The sequence below is a fragment of the Cantharellus anzutake genome (genome assembly GCF_015039405.1).
Source record: "Cantharellus anzutake strain C23 chromosome Unknown EI90scaffold_63, whole genome shotgun sequence".
NCBI classification, from domain to species: Eukaryota; Fungi; Basidiomycota; class Agaricomycetes; order Cantharellales; family Hydnaceae; genus Cantharellus; species Cantharellus anzutake.
In genome coordinates this window covers 1-15,016 of record NW_024067013.1, presented here as the reverse complement: position 1 = coordinate 15,016, position 15,016 = coordinate 1, and the positions used below count along the sequence as shown (strand labels likewise).

The 15,016-nt window shown below is 48.7% G+C and overlaps 5 protein-coding genes across 5 annotated transcripts; 4 read left to right on the top strand and 1 right to left on the bottom strand.

The window, feature by feature from the left end:
- The first annotated feature begins 2,687 nt into the window (after positions 1-2,687).
- EI90DRAFT_3076033 (uncharacterized protein) lies at positions 2,688-3,825 on the top strand. Its single transcript, XM_039061619.1, is given in 3 exon segments — positions 2,688-2,787; positions 2,800-3,182; positions 3,239-3,825. The coding sequence occupies 2 exon segments, from the start codon at positions 2,859-2,861 to the stop codon at positions 3,782-3,784; spliced, it is 870 nt and encodes a 289-aa protein (XP_038911308.1). The 5' UTR covers positions 2,688-2,787; positions 2,800-2,858; the 3' UTR covers positions 3,785-3,825.
- Positions 3,826-4,155: 330 nt separating this feature from the next.
- Positions 4,156-5,701, top strand: EI90DRAFT_3076027 (uncharacterized protein). The gene is made up of 4 exons (XM_039061618.1): positions 4,156-4,279; positions 4,446-4,723; positions 4,775-5,119; positions 5,178-5,701. The coding sequence occupies exons 1-4, from the start codon at positions 4,204-4,206 to the stop codon at positions 5,259-5,261; spliced, it is 783 nt and encodes a 260-aa protein (XP_038911307.1). The 5' UTR covers positions 4,156-4,203; the 3' UTR covers positions 5,262-5,701.
- Positions 5,702-6,244: 543 nt separating this feature from the next.
- Positions 6,245-6,394, top strand: EI90DRAFT_2872209 (uncharacterized protein; the record flags this gene model as incomplete). The annotated part of the gene is made up of 1 exon (XM_039053860.1): positions 6,245-6,394. A coding segment is annotated over one exon (150 nt), but the record flags the coding sequence as incomplete, so codon positions are not given.
- Positions 6,395-7,596: 1,202 nt separating this feature from the next.
- On the bottom strand, positions 7,597-9,197 carry EI90DRAFT_2361735 (uncharacterized protein). Its single transcript, XM_039052921.1, has 5 exons — positions 9,109-9,197; positions 8,878-9,056; positions 8,452-8,817; positions 8,245-8,320; positions 7,597-8,102 (listed from the first exon to the last, which is right to left on the bottom strand). The coding sequence occupies exons 2-5, from the start codon at positions 8,894-8,896 to the stop codon at positions 7,853-7,855; spliced, it is 711 nt and encodes a 236-aa protein (XP_038911305.1). The 5' UTR covers positions 8,897-9,056; positions 9,109-9,197; the 3' UTR covers positions 7,597-7,852.
- Positions 9,198-9,978: 781 nt separating this feature from the next.
- On the top strand, positions 9,979-15,016 carry EI90DRAFT_3282075 (endoplasmic reticulum Ca-transporting P-type ATPase; the record flags this gene model as incomplete). The annotated part of the gene is given in 23 exon segments (XM_039066877.1): positions 9,979-9,998; positions 10,271-10,532; positions 10,590-10,679; positions 10,736-11,101; positions 11,157-11,283; positions 11,340-11,454; positions 11,481-11,557; positions 11,638-11,763; positions 11,833-11,967; positions 12,021-12,141; positions 12,194-12,357; positions 12,408-12,685; positions 12,737-12,794; positions 12,829-12,863; positions 12,920-12,961; positions 12,981-13,029; positions 13,089-13,612; positions 13,664-13,790; positions 13,843-14,039; positions 14,092-14,228; positions 14,280-14,388; positions 14,448-14,591; positions 14,646-15,016. 23 exon segments carry the CDS (start codon positions 9,979-9,981, stop codon positions 14,853-14,855), a joined length of 3,513 nt encoding a protein of 1,170 aa, XP_038911304.1. The 3' UTR covers positions 14,856-15,016.

Genomic DNA, 15,016 nt, shown 5'->3' with positions numbered 1-15,016 from the left:
GGAGGAAGTGATGAAAAGACAGGAAAGAGCCGAAAAACCAAACAGGAGAAAACAACAAACTTTGCTACTTGACGTTATCTCAGACACTGTTCTCACCAGAGTTCCGGCTTTCTTGGTGTTAACCCTTCGATTCCCTTTAAGGGACTCCGTTCACGGCTATAAAGGATTGCTTCGAACCTAGCTTTCAACCTAACCAGGAAGGGTTGGCCTTTTCTGTATTTTCCTCACTCGGTTCCTCCCCATTGCCCATTACTACGAATCAGGCTTGTGCGGCTACTCTTTGCTGGGTTGAAAGCGTTGTTTTCCTGATGGCCCGGGTCTGCGGGTTGATTTTGCTTCACTATTGGTTGCGCCCCGAGGGCCTTGCCTTATGACTACGTTATTTCTCGGTCTAGAAGCATGCTGAGTGAGGGGCTTGCACGCATATCTTATTCGCCGCCTCCCAAGGGCTTCCCTTTATAGGGAGCGCTAGTGATCTCGAATGGAGGGCTCAGTCTTTCCTGTCATATCTTTGCCCGTCTTCAAACTCGCGGCCTCCGTCAAAAATAAACAGCCAGGTGGGTCAAATCTAAGATAAGTCACAGTATATTATTTCAGACGTTTTAGCGCTCCGTGTGCCGGGGTCTTCAGGCTCGTAGCCATTGCAGAAGTCTCGATCTATCTTACTTCACGTGTACCACTCAACAGCACAGGTATCATACGGGCCACGGTGCTTCATTTCACAGAGAATTGTGCTTTCACTGGTCTGAATATGAAACTCTTCATCGACAGCTTCTTGCAGCTCAGAGATTAGGAGGTCTGGTTTCATACCGACCAGACTATCTAGGAACTTCAGCAGTGCATTACTGAGAGAGTGTGGTCGGTCACGCGTCTCTCACGGTGCTGCCTTTGTGGGTTATGGAGAACACTCTGGATGGTGTGTACAGGCACTTGTGTTGCTGTCTAGATATCCTGTGTGCTCATCGAGTTAGACATTGTAACGATAAGGTCCCTGGCCGCAGGTTTGCGGTGTTTGCCCATTGTGATGGGCATGTGGTTAAGGGCCTGATCTCCAATATTTTTGTCGGTGCCACTGGGATACAGTGGGCGCTCAATTTTTACCTAAATCATCAATCGGATCAGTTGTTGCCCGCGCGATATATCCATTCAAACCGGATGCGCTGTTTTTTTTTTTTTTTTTTTTTTTGTTACGGCGGCTGTAAACTGGGGTGATATGAGAGCAAGTATTCATAGCAATGCACGAACACCCATCATTCGATCATGATCTTATGAAGATCCTTTCCATTCAGTGTTGGGCGCTTGTCCGTTGGGAACTCTCCCGTGGACAATACTAGGCTGGTGACGTCACCTGCCTAGGACAATACGTGTAATCACATCAGGGGAAGTCCCAGTCCCCAAGCCACCACAGGGTTGCGATCGTCAGTTGATGGTTACTATTAGAATTATGAACTAGCTAGCGGTGGTGTATAACTAGTGCTCGATTCCAGCGGCTTATACGTGCTAGGAAAGTACATAAAATGTTAAGACTACGTTCCAAGAGATAAAGCGGATCTCACCTCAGTCCCAAGTAATATGTGAACTGAGGAGAGAGGAAAGAAAATTGAAGTAGCTTTTAAGCCATCCTCGACTGCGTCCATCAACATGGACTTCAAAAACGGAAGCATCGGGAAATCCTGTAGGGAAATGTCCGTATAATCCATAGGACTCAATGAGCAATCCACAGCGTACGTACAAATCAAGAGTTACTACAGTTTGAGACGCCAATTTTTGATGCCTCAATGGTAAACTTTCCTTTCAGCGCTTGTAAACTAAAGCATTGTACCAAAATAACTCAGATAGATATGTTGTAATCACGAATCACCGAAGCCGGGCATACATAGCTGCGCTGGTGTTTATGTGGAAGATTTATGTGGAGGGAATCACTGATCGCGTAGTCGCACAGGAGTCACCACACATGGGACCACTCCACAATGCATTTCACTTTGTACATAAATACGCACAGACGGACGCTCACAGGAATCATCAGTTTTTGCCCTAAGCTTACATCTGATCTCGCGGCCTAGAGTGTAGCCACTAAGGTAGCGGATTGGACTTGCACGGAATCCCTACATGATAAGTTCAAAAAAAATGAGGGTGGTATCAAAATCTCATCGTGGATACGTACCAAGACTAAGTAAACAGTTTTGGCGTTTGCTTCGTCGGAATTAATTTGTCAATGCAATTACTTGGCGCACGTGACAGGACCAGCGATACGATCAAAGAGTATCGAGAAACTATCTTTGTACAGTAGAGTTTAATACCTATGTTTTATAATAGGATTTTAACATTTCAGGTCTGGTTGTGTCGGAAGAACGTTGCAAGAAACTTTCATCCCAAACATGTAATCATTCGAACGGGGTTACACATGAACGTGCCCATGTGTATATCTTGTCAGGCTGTGATTTCCTGGTACTTAATCGGGTGGGCAACCATAGGCATCAATCATCCCTCCCCCAGGATGTCAGAGCAGAAATCGAACGCCCTCAAACGCCTCGCAGGCAACAAGCTTCCCGTCAAAGCCGTAATTGCCACAGTCCGAGGAACGGTGGCTACCGTACAACTTCCGATGAATTTCTCCCATTGGGGTGTGTTAAGTCCTGTGCTTCGCCGTCTTTCGCCGCCTGACGATATTTTTTTTGGGTTGGAAAGGGGACAATAATCCCATTGAACCGGTGAACGTTAGAGGGCGGGACATCCTAACGCTTGGTCTTGTCGATGGTATCTCAGATGTGCTCCCAGTCGATGGGGTAATCAATGGGATAATCGGGGGCGTTGCACATGTGGATCCAGATGGCTTTCTGGCAACTCACGGAGCACACATGATTGTGAATATTGGTCTGGGTACACTCGTGGCTCGCGCCAGCGAGGCACATGGAAAAGCCCGTCAGAATGCACCTGTTGAATGGCATGTTGCCAACCCTAGCACCGATGGTTTCCGGGGACTCGAGACGACGGCAGTTCATAAGTTCCAACTCAGCGTGTGTCACAAGTTGTTTGAAGAACATGTGAAGCTGGAGCCTGTTCGTATGCCATCTTTCCGCAAATTGACCCTGGCTAAGGGCATTGTTTCCACGGGCCCGGGTTGGTTTTGCCCTTACGTGTATTCCACTCATCGTCAACCTTTGGTGTCACGAATCAATGAGGTATAATTCATTGCATCTTCTTCGGAGAGAACACATCTCACGTTTCTTCTCCCCAGATTTCCTTCGTTCAACTCCGCGGGCCAATCATTGCTGCTGATCAGATCCTAGCCTTTCAACTGGTCGGCTTTTTCAAATCCATATTCGGACGCCTCATCTCTTTTGGAAATTCGTCGCCCACATTTCAACCTCCCAAGACCCCTTCAACGTCTCGTGCGCTTGCGTGCATCGCCGGAATATCATCTTTCAGAGGCCTTTGGTCCCAAGGTCGAAGGCCCGACCAGTGCAAGATGTGGTTCCACGTCATGAATGGAGTGCCTGGAATAGCAATTCCAGTGGTCGACTCATCTCCACTCTTAGCTTGGCATGGGAAGGACCTTGGCGAACTAGAGATGAAAGACCTTGCTGAAGTCTTGGAGTACGTTTCGACGCTCTTGGACCCAGCATACCAGATCGACCCCTCTACGTTGGGCGCGGCGCTGGAGTGCATGATCGGAAATGCAATTGCGGGGAGGAAAGCAGCAAAGAAACTTAATAGCGATTTTGACCTTGATCGCACTGGAATCCTAGTGATCAAATATGGTACAGCCGCAGTGACTGTTTGATCGATGTTTTAAGCTCATCCTCGTATCACTCGGTTTTCCGGAAATTGTTTCTCTCGTCTTTGTGTCGTGGCGCTCTCTCTCTTTTTGTACATAACAGAACCCTTTTCTGAAGAGTCATCGACGCTCGCCAGCGCCTTGTAACATCTTTACATCCTTCGAGCCTGAGAATAGCATAAAGGCGAGTATTTAGCCACGGGAGACAGCCGCTTTGAGCGTTAGAGGGTTCACTGAGAACATCTAGCGTCGTCCTGAAGTCATAGAAAAGGCAGCAGAGATCCTCGGGGGTGGCCCAGTGAGGACGGTGGACGATGAGCGTGCTGCAGTTTAACCTAAGCAGTGACGGATGAAACGAGAGGATCACGTGTTGCTAACAAGCAACTTGGACTTTGCTTGCCAAATTGAAACCTGACTAGTGCCGCATGGATCGCGACCGCGACGGGCGTGGCGGTGGAAATAGGGTTCGCGACAGTCGTAGCCGCACTTCTATGGGACACGGTGAGCTGCTTGTTTGTTTCTCCATCGCTCGACCTTAGACTCACACTATTCTTTCTCCTGATTATCGGTGGTGATCATCATGCTTAAATTCCTGAACCATCCGAACATCTGCGACAAAAATAAAACCTCTCATTCATGGCAAACACGGCGCGAATGAGTGGATTAGACTATGGTGATGAATATCATCGAAGGCGTGAGCGTCCTCATCATGGTGACACTCACGAACGCGAACGCGGCCGAAGTCCCGAAAGTAAAAGATCGCGTTACCACCATCGCCATCACAGTCCTTCCGCGCGGGACCGCTCACACAGCCGCTCGCGTACTACCACCAAAGAGAACGAACAAGAGAGCAGCTTGAGGTATAAAGACCGAGGCCAATCCCCTTCACGTCGCCACTCTTATCATGAAAGGGAAAGCCGTGGAAAGGCCGCTGATCGTCATCATGCGAGTGCGGCTTATCTTGCTTCACGAACTGCTTCCCTGAAGCTTCTGCAGCGCCGTTCACGCTCCAACCGTCCGCCTTCCCTTTCCGGTTCATCGTCTGAGTCAGAATCAACTGAGTCTTCTGGCCATCGCCATCGCCATCCTGCCTCTAGTAGTCGGGATGATGAACGTTCACGCGCCCGTCGGCATGGTTCTGACCATCGCAAAAGAGGAAGAACTGGCACCAGCAGTCGCAGCAGCAGTCGCAGTCGCAGTCACGAGCGCCATCACCGACACTCAGATGCCAAGAGGAGAAAAAGTGACCATCACAGGGACAGGGAAAAAGACAGGAAGCGTGACAAAGAACGGAGGTCCCCGAAGGCACAGGAAAGGCGGAGTGTTCTGACAGGGAAAAGAGTGCGCCCGTTCATTCACATCATAATAGCTCTCGTTAACCCCGATGTTCATTACCCAGATCAAACTCAGGCCACCTAAAGATAACATGGAGGAAGCGCGCGCGAACCTCCTCCAGTTTCTCAATTCTACAGCGGAAGGCTAAGATCATTTCTATCTTCCAATAGTGAGCTGGGTCCTGCCTAGAGATTAGTGATCGTTTTGAGAACAATGAGGCTCACGATTACAAGAGCGTTAATGATATTGTTTGGACTTCACCCTCAATCACACTAGATGCTTCTGAGCATGCCACTTCCGCCTCCCGGTCACCCCTTGTTGTCGTTTATACCTTGCTAACTCATTGGACCAGTTATTTCTGCTGCCTCCAGCCCTGAATGACAACACAGAGTGCCTCCAGTTATCCGTCTGGCTGCCGTTCCCTGTAGTCGAATCGTTTGGAACACTCTCGGTACTGCTTTGTCTTGTGAAGAATGCTGGCGGCATACTTCCCACTTGTTCTGACACAAGAATCAACAATCCAGGTTCTAGCCTAGCTATGATTACAATATCTCTACTCATCCTTGCAATCCACGTCCGCGTTTTCTGCCTTTCAGCAAATCTACTTAAACTTGCACTGGGACTCGATGATAGTGAGCAACCACTTGGCAGTGTCGATGCAGGTTGTTTAGCGTTTCTTTTTACGTGCTGGTTCACGGACCTAGCCGTTTTGAAATATGCTGTCCAGGTCTGCCCACTGTGGATGGATACCGAGTCCAGGACGTTCTATACGGCTTACCGTGTTCATCATACAGTATTGGTTAGAGTGTTCGAGGTCCGAATCTTGCAAGCTTGGGTGAAGAGAGTTTATCCCAGCACTTATAGCATGAGCGTTACCTGGTGAGCGCGTCCAACACTTCTACCAAGCTAAATAGGAAGCTCTCCAAGCAAGTGCCAATAACGGAAGAGGCTCGTGAACAAGGCTGCAGAATCGTTCGGCGGCCCGAGGGCGTGAGTAACTTGGCAGTGTGCAATCAGTGATTCAGTTTGCCTGTAATGGTGCATAGTTCCCGCGATGTCACGCTCATCCACAACATCAGCCATGGTCCATCACCGCTTTTGCTTCTATACTGATAATTGTCCTGATATACTATCACACCAACGTTGCTGTGGAAAAGTGATGCTAGTCTAATTCTCCTAGGCACCGCAACTAGTGCTTTTTTAGCTCATGGCTTGAGGTTGGTGAAGGGTATCACGCCTACCCAGATCGACAGCTGGGTCACAGCGTCTAATTACGCTATAACTGGTCTATTCCTACCCATCCATGGCGATTTTTGATTCGTGGACTAGGATTGTTGGCGCCACCCTTGGTTCAGCGTTCACAAGTTTGCGGGTCCCTCTATTGGGGTTGGGACCATACTCTTCCCTGGGACCTATGATTCCTCACCCTCGATCGTAAAAGGTGAAGTATCCGTTGCTGAGCCACAGATCGAGATGCAATTTTCACCGGTGTGCGATTGGCCATACTGATGCCTTTGTCCTTGTTGGAAACCATGTTGTGGTTCCGTATTGTGAATACGTATATAGTCATTTTGACTTCTGGTATCGTGGTTAAGAACTCTCCTTTTCTGACATCAAAGATCTCTATGGCTACGCCCACAATCCCGCTATGATTCTGCTGCTTGCCTTAACTTATGGCAATCTTCAAGCATCTTGTGTGTGATCTGCATGACTTTCGTGTGTTGGCACAGGGGGATAATATATTAGCGTCGGTGTCTGCACTTATCATGATCATGATGCTGATCCGTTACGAGCATGAACTATTACAAGGTGTCACTGATAGCAAATGGTGAACCGCTTGAACCGATCAAGGCACTACAGGGCAGGGAGGGCAAGAGAGAAGCCAACACCCTCGTGATACTCTGATCATGCTTCGTGTTGGCATCACTAGAGTTTGCTTCCTTCTGGGGAGCCTCTTCTGCCTAGTTTCATGCTAACACTGTCTGGTGCGTGTGACCTGGGTGTTGCTATGCTTGAATGATGCCATCAGCTCCCTCGTATTCCGTCCTTCGATTTGAGGTAACAGGTAACAACCCTCGACGGCAGCAGCTGCATTGAAGCAAGTCATTACGGGATGTGCGAGCGACTGGTTCAAGATCCTTCCGAAAAGGGTGTGGGGAAATGAAGCGGGTGCATCCAGGTATAAGCTCAGCTGTGACAGTAGGAAGCAACCAGAGAGATACGAGCATACGATAATTGGTCTCTAGACGAATTGATTTTTAGCGAGTGCCCGAATTCTCGGTCGATAATCAGTGCAAAACAGCTGCATCCCATATTTCATTCTCTCAACATTCCTGGTCGAGCTCAAAAGGTTGATAATTTGGCTGCATATACAGATGATAGGCAAAAATCTTCCCAGGGCTGCCTGTGTCAATCACAAATATTCGGGCAAAGTTGGGCCAGCTGTTTCGTATCAGGTATCCTTCAAAGAATCGAGCCTTCTGATTCCGGCTGCCCGAATCCAGGGCGCGAGGTTGGGGTCTCGGGTGCGGCACCAGTTTATCTGTAGTCGACTTCGTTCAATGGGCCACGACACAAGCTCCGGTTTCATAGCAACTGGCAACGTTTGTGCAGCGGATTTTGTTCATGGGGATGGAGGGGCTGCAAGATCATGTGATGGAGTGCAGACAGCGCACTCCAGTGGCCATAAACATCTTCTAACGTGCGGAGGAGGTAGAAGCCCTTGCCTGGCCGTGTTGTTCAAGCCGTCCGGGTCCCTCCACGACTTGTTGGTCTTATCCTGCCACCGTGGGGTAGACTTGCAACACGGGAGAGGCTCCTGTCCGTCTCGCGCGCTTCCTCCTGGAGGTCTCTGTTGATCGGATTACGATGTGTGGGGGATTTATTTCCTGCCAATTCCCAAATGGCTTCCCAGATTTGTGCACCATCCAGTATTGGAACGGGCAAGAGGTTGAGAACGAAGAGCGAAAGTGATATCGCGAATGCATACCTACGGAAGAAAGCATAATCTGGTGAGCAAGGTAGTTGCGAGTGATGCATAGTAGGGCAGTTTTTAACAAAATGGTAACATCATCTTCGTGGACAAATGGAGAAGGCTCCATTCCATAAGGCATTGAATGGAGACAACTCACGCTTGGAAGAGGCCTACAATTAACGGAATACTTGGTGGGACAATCCAGTGCCGCGGTTGAAATTTACCAATCACTACTAGAGACCGATGCAATCAGTTGAAATCTCTGAATACTGCTTCTGAAACAAAGCGTTGAACGGTTCCCATACCCGATAGAAAGGAAAAATAGGGATAATGGTAGGTCATGGGGTTATGATAAATCGCTTACTTTGATCAAGCACTTCCTCTTTGGGCCCCCTCCACACGATCGTGAAGGTCTGAGGGTCGATCCACGACGGGGGCCTCACAGATATCCTCACGAGTTGTTCTTTCGGACTAGGGCGAACACAAGACCATCCTTCCTCACATGAGTCAGCACGTTGTGGGTTGCATCGCTCCAGAGTTCGATGCAGTGGAGGTGGGGTTGCTGGATCGAGAATAAGCAGTGGGTCAAGGCAGACTCCTGGAATACCGGGGATATCCGGTCCCTGGAAGAAGCAGGCAAATTGCGGGCGCTTTTTGTTGGAAGGTATATCGATAGACGAATATAATTTCGAATTGAAGTCTGGATCCCAGCAGCAAGAGGAAGCGTGAGCTGTGTCAGGAATAGTGAGTTGGTGCGGGGATTCAAAGTTGGTTGCGGGAGCGAACTGACCGTTTGACCACTGGTCCATCACACACCAGCCACTGTCATTTCTCGCGCTTCCAGCCTTATCAGAAAAGAAGCTTCGCCAAGATTCTGGGGAAAATATTGAGGTATCGTCGAGGGCTACAATCGACGAACTAATGGGCAAATGTTGTACAAGAGACGAATCCTGATTTGAATCCAGTACGCTGTTCAATAACTGTCGCATTCCACTTCCAGAGCTTTGCACCAAACGCTTACCGAATCAATTCCCGCCACAATTGCAGCCGAGTCGCCAGTGTACTCCCATAATGGCCACCCTATGACTTTCCCCAACGCTTCACTGATTCCGCTCCAGGCCCGAGCCACAGTAGCAATAATGCAACTAAATTATGCCAGCTCCCCGAAGTAGCTATCCGTAGACGCGCTCGCGGAGGCAAGGCAGAGACGGATGACGGGGGCAAGGAGACGTAAGCCCACGGAACGGCAACTACGATTCCGATTCCGGTTGAGATTATTTGGATGGAATCAAGCGACGCGGCTATCACATGTCCGGCTTCGTGGGTTAGGAGACAAGAGATGCCAGCAGATATTAGAACTGGAAAATGGTATAGGGGAACAGTTAATCCTGGTATCTACAAGCAGAATCGATGTGAGTGGAGGGACATCCGGAAATATGTCCCAGATCTTACGACAAGCCTCAAGTAGCTGAAGGGACCATCGAGATCAATACACAGCGAATCGGGAAGCCCACCCATTGGTGGTATAATATTGGGAACTTCTGCTCCGCGAACAAGACTGCATATTGTACCAAAAGCGCACCACGATAGCCACACCAAGCATAAGAACGACGCAGTGGTGCAAAGTAAGGAACCGGCGTCATAAAATGCACGAACAGTTGGGCTATTGGATAGCTTTTCAGAAAGTGATAGGGATAAAGAGTTCAGGGAAGTCGTGTGTATAGTTATCCTCAGGTCATGCACGATAGCTGTCGTGCGAGAAGGGTGAAAAGCCCAAGCGAGAATAGATTTGTGCCCAGAAAACGAGGGAGAAACGAAATGGAGACGGGCCGATGTCCTGTCACGAGAAGTGAGAGGAAGCACATTGTAATATGCATTCGATCGTTTTGAGATGACAAGGCGGTTGAGAAGGTGCGTTACCCCCCAAAAGAGCGCCAGCGACCATAGCAGGTCATTCGTTCCTCCCATAGACTTGGATGTTTCCACCCAGGCGCTAGTTTAGCAAGTTTGCATCCGAGATTGTATTCTATCCCAATTGTGGTTGCGTGTCTGCTCTGACAGTTGCACATAGTTGCACTCACGCACCGTTAAAAGAGACTGCTGCAGTTTCCTCTGGCTTACAACCATGTGCGCCCACCATCTCTTTGTCGCATTTTTCATTAAACTCAATGCCTGCTCCGTAGGGTGGCGATACACGTCTCCTCGCAAGACATCGAGCGAGCCTCGCTTCACACTTCCCGGCCACTGTGGGCGCATGCTTACGCCGTTCCTTTCCTTTTACTATATCCAATTTGGGCATATGCGTATTACTTTAAATATGATGACTGGGTGAAGAGCGAGGAATGGACGTTCCTCGGATGCGTGGCCCTCGGTGCCGGTCATGCGCTCAGTTTCCTGGCGACTAGATGGAGTGCTGGTGCGAAGGCACTTATAACCTCAGGCAGTGTATGGACAATATTTCTTTTAACGGCAACTTCTCGCTGACATTGACATGCACTGCAGGCACAGAACGTTGAAGAAGCGGATCTCATCCGTCTGGTACCTTTCAAACACAGAGGTAAAGGAGAGATTGTACACATAACGAAGAAGCGGGTGAGGGTGTTAAGCTAGGCCTTTTATATGGCATACTCATGCTCCTTTATGCCCAGTCTTCAGGTTCGCTCATACCGGCTTACTCGTTCAACTATCAAAGAGACACGTATGTGTACAACCCAACCACAAATTCTTTCGAAGCACGCCCCTATCCATCCGACTCTCGGCCTCCTCTTTCATCTTTCGCTTCACCTTCTGGTGTGGCGGGCACAAGCGTAGACTCGTTGAGGGAACTTTATGGGATGAATGAATTCGATATCCCTATTCCTTCCTTCACGGAGTTATTCGGTGAACATGCCACCGCCCCTTTTTTCGTCTTCCAGCTATTCTGTGTTGCACTTTGGTGTTTGGATGAGTACTGGTACTACAGTCTCTTCACTGCCTTCATGCTCGTCGTGTTTGAATGCACCGTTGTTTGGCAAGTGCGTGTTTCTTCGTGTTCCTGCTATAAGGGAACTGCTCAATCAAATTCTATAGCGAGTAAGAACATTAACTGAATTCCGTACAATGTCCATCACGCCATTCTCTATTCAAGTTCTGCGGGATGACAAATGGGAACAGATCCAAACAGACAAGCTTGTTCCAGGTGATCTCGTTTCTATTGGTGCGTCCTCACTTGTCAAAAGGCGTTATTTAATTTGTTTATGTGACCTAACTTAGTCCGAGGGGTGAAGGAAGAGACCACAGTCCCAGCCGATCTACTTCTCATCCAAGGCACAGTGATTGTAAACGAAGCAATGCTTTCCGGAGAATCCACTCCTCTGCTCAAGAGTCCGTTGAGCTCCTAGAAGGAGATGAAAGGCTCGATGTTGATTCTCAGCACAAGGGCAATATTCTTTTCTCTGGAACTAAAATTCTTCAAGCTAGTGGTGGCACGAGTCTTGGAGATCGGAAGATCACGACACCAGACGGAGGCTGTTTTGCTGTTGTGTTAAGACTGGCTTTGGGACGTCACAAGGACAACTCGTTCGAACGATGATCTTTTCCACAGAGAGAGTGTCGGCAAATAATTTAGAGTCTTTCTTATTCATTGGCTTCTTGCTCATCTTCGCTATTGCTGCAAGCTGGTATGTCTGGGTCCGAGGTCAGTTACTGATCATTGCCACTGTCTCTGTCTCCGCGCATAAGAGTTCTGATTCTGGGCTTGGCTCAGGAATTGAACGAGGCTTGAAGAAGTCAAAGTTGCTCCTTGATTGCATTCTCATTGTCACCAGTGTTGTCCCTCCTGAGCTACCTATGGAGCTCTCACTTGCTGTCAATGCGTCTCTAGTGGCATTGTCTAAGTTTGGTAAGTTGAACTCACTTTATCTGGGACTGTTTTTTACTGTCCCATCTCCACAGCCATCTTTTGTACCGAGCCGTTCCGTATTCCATTCGCAGGCAGAGTGGATGTCTGTTGTTTTGACAAAACTGGTACGATAACTGCGGAAAATCTCGTGTTAGAAGGAGTGGCAGGGGTCGAGTAAGTTGCATCTGCCTCACCTTGATGTGCAATGACTAACTGCGCCATGTAGCCCATCTAATCCCAGGAAGCTGGTTAATGTGAAAGAGGCAAGCCGTGACACAACACTATGTTTAGCCGCTGCCCACGCCCTTGTGCAATTGGATGATGGAACCATCGTTGGAGACCCTATGGAGAAGACGACCTTAGAGTCACTCGACTGGGCCGTGTCTAGGGTATGCATTTGGGTTTCTTCTCTACATTAACTGAATATGCGTTGCGTTTAGACGTGGTAACTGCCAGGGAGAAGACAGCGCCACACCGGACGTCTATTTCAATCCGTCGACGCTTCCAATTTTCCTCTGCTTTGAAGCGCATGTCCACTGTTTCGCATTTGCCCACCGGCGCAGTCCTCGTTGCTGTAAAAGGTGCCCCCGAGACAATAAAGAGTATGCTTTCCAGCATTCCCAAGGATTACGACGAGACCTTCAAGTGGTACACTCGTAGAGGGAGTCGCGTGCTCGCTCTCGGAACGAAGGAACTACCAAATATGGGAGCTGATAAAGTGATTTGCGCCACTTCGTCTAGCTGGTCTTTCCTGATGATCTCTGCTTAGATCCACCGACTTCAGAGGGAGCGAGTTGAATCCCAGCTCAGGTTCGCGGGATTTTTTGGTCTTCCACTGCCCGCTCAAGGAGGATGCCGTAGTGTCTCTGAAAATGCTGGCGGATTCGTCTCATAGGGTATGCCGGGATTTATTCTATACTTTAGGCCTGGGTCTAACATACTTTAATAATAGTGTATCATGATTACAGGTGATAACCCTCTCACCGCCGTGCACGTTGGCCAAAGAAGTCGAGATCGTCGATCGGGATGCTTTGATACTCGATGTTCGGGGAGGGTGCAACTGTCCACAGGTTAGTGACTTGTAGACTGAAGTTGGTATGCCATACAGCTAGTTCTTATAGACTTGCAATGGCGGACTGTTGATGGAGGCAAGATCATTTCTGTGGACCCATCGGAACCAATAGACGTGTCGTTGTTCAACGAATACGACATCTGTGTCACTGGTGCAGCTCTCAGGCAGTATGAAGGGAGGGCGGGAATTAACGATCTCGTCAACAATACCTGGGTCTACGCGCGCGTTTCGCCTACTCAGAAAGAGTATATCCTTACCACGCTGAAGAATCTTGGTTACACTACACTCATGGCGGGAGACGGAACGAATGACGTTGGTGCCCTCAAACAGGCCGATGTTGGTGTAGCACTGCTTGATGGCACTCCAGCAGACTTGCAAAAGATTGCTGAGCACCAGAGAAATGAGCGCGTCAAGTCCGTTTACGAGAGTCAACTCAAGATCTCACAACGATTCAACCAGCCACCTCCCCCTGTTCCACCAGCCATCGCTTCGCTCTATCCCGAGCTTGTTGCGGCACAGCAAAAAGCAAAGGAGGCCCAAGCTGACGCAAGGAAGAAGAATCCAATGGAGAAAGTAAGTTTTCATTAGCATTTTCAAGGCTGTATGCTCAACTCGTGCTGCAAGTTCGATTTGGCTTCCATTACAAACACAATGGCTGATTTAGATGACGATAACGAGCCTCCCAAAATTAAACTGGGGGATGCTTCTTGCGCTGCTCCATTCACTTCCAAATTGTCCAATGTTTCGGCTAGTGAGTATGGATCGTCCATCGCTCGACCCAACATTGCTCATCACTGGATCAGTTACAAATATAATTCGCCAAGGCCGCTGCACATTAGTTGCTACTATCCAGATGTATAAGATCTTGGCTTTGAACTGTCTCATCACCGCGTATAGCTTGAGCGTTCAGTACCTAGATGGAATCAAGTTCGGTGATTATCAAGTGACGATAACGGGGATTTTGATGTCTGTGTGTTTCCTTTGCATATCGCGAGCCAAGGTCTGTTGGTATTTCCCTGGTGCCGGAACGGAAATTTACGTCTCATTTTCAGCCTGTGGAGCAGCTTTCCCGCGAGCGCCCTCTCGGAAACATTTTCAACTTCTATGTTCTCCTCTCCGTTCTCATTCAATTTGCGATCCATATTGCATCGTTGGTTTATATCACCAATCTGTCCAATTTATTCGAAGTGTAAGCGAACAGGCATCTCCTAAAACATGGTCTCTCTGATTCTTGATAAAGTCGAGGACCCATCGATCTTGATGCCAAGTTTGAGCCTAACCTCCTGAACACTGCCATATACCTCCTCAGCCTCTCGCAACAAGTTTCAACGTTTGCCATTAATTTCCAGGTAAGCGCTGGCATAGCGTTGTCGCCGAACCTCTTAACTGTTGATGTTTGGTGCTATAGGGTCGTCCTTTCCGTGAAGGCATCAGGGAGAACAGTGCCCTGTGGTGGGGCCTTGTCGGTGCCTCAGCCGTCGCTTTCTCAGGTGCGACAGATTTCATTCCTGAGCTGAATAGATGGCTGCAGATCGTGGAAATGCAAAACTCCGTGAGCCCGTCCTTTTGATTGACGATGAGTGAGACTAATGCTTATGTGGTATAGTTCAAGTTCAGCCTCACCACCGCGATGATCCTTGATTTTGCAGGATGTTGGGTGGTCGAAGTTGCTTGTAAAGCCTTCTTTGCTGATCTCGCACCGAAACCAATCGTTCTGAAGGGTTGGAAGCGGCGAGAAAAAAGGCGGACGGAACAGCTGCGACTGGAGCAATTAGAGAAGGCCAAAGCAGAACTCGCGGAGCAAAAAGAAGATTAGAAATAATACACCTGAGTCCACCCTCATTGTAATCGAAATCGGACTCTGTCGGTAGCACATTACGGCTCGGTAGTATTTAGGATACATAGATTTGCATGGTAATTGTCAGGAACATGATATATACGCCCATTTCTTAGCTGTGCACAGACTTAGCATGGCAC

Bases quoted from the DNA above. Each gene is read 5' to 3' on its own strand.
- EI90DRAFT_3076033 (XM_039061619.1), top strand. From the start codon at position 2,859: ATGATTGTGAATATTGGTCTGGGTACACTCGTGGCTCGCGCCAGCGAG. The intron at 3,183-3,238 runs GTATAATTCATT...TCTTCTCCCCAG, and splicing joins TGGTGTCACGAATCAATGAG to ATTTCCTTCGTTCAACTCCG.
- EI90DRAFT_3076027 (XM_039061618.1), top strand. From the start codon at position 4,204: ATGGATCGCGACCGCGACGGGCGTGGCGGTGGAAATAGGGTTCGCGAC. The intron at 4,280-4,445 runs GTGAGCTGCTTG...TGAGTGGATTAG, and splicing joins CCGCACTTCTATGGGACACG to ACTATGGTGATGAATATCAT. The intron at 5,120-5,177 runs GTGCGCCCGTTC...TTCATTACCCAG, and splicing joins GTGTTCTGACAGGGAAAAGA to ATCAAACTCAGGCCACCTAA.
- EI90DRAFT_2361735 (XM_039052921.1), bottom strand. The intron at 8,321-8,451 runs GTAAGCGATTTA...ATCGGTCTCTAG, and splicing joins AGAGGAAGTGCTTGATCAAA to TAGTGATTGGTAAATTTCAA. The intron at 8,103-8,244 runs GTGAGTTGTCTC...TTTCTTCCGTAG, and splicing joins ATTGTAGGCCTCTTCCAAGC to GTATGCATTCGCGATATCAC.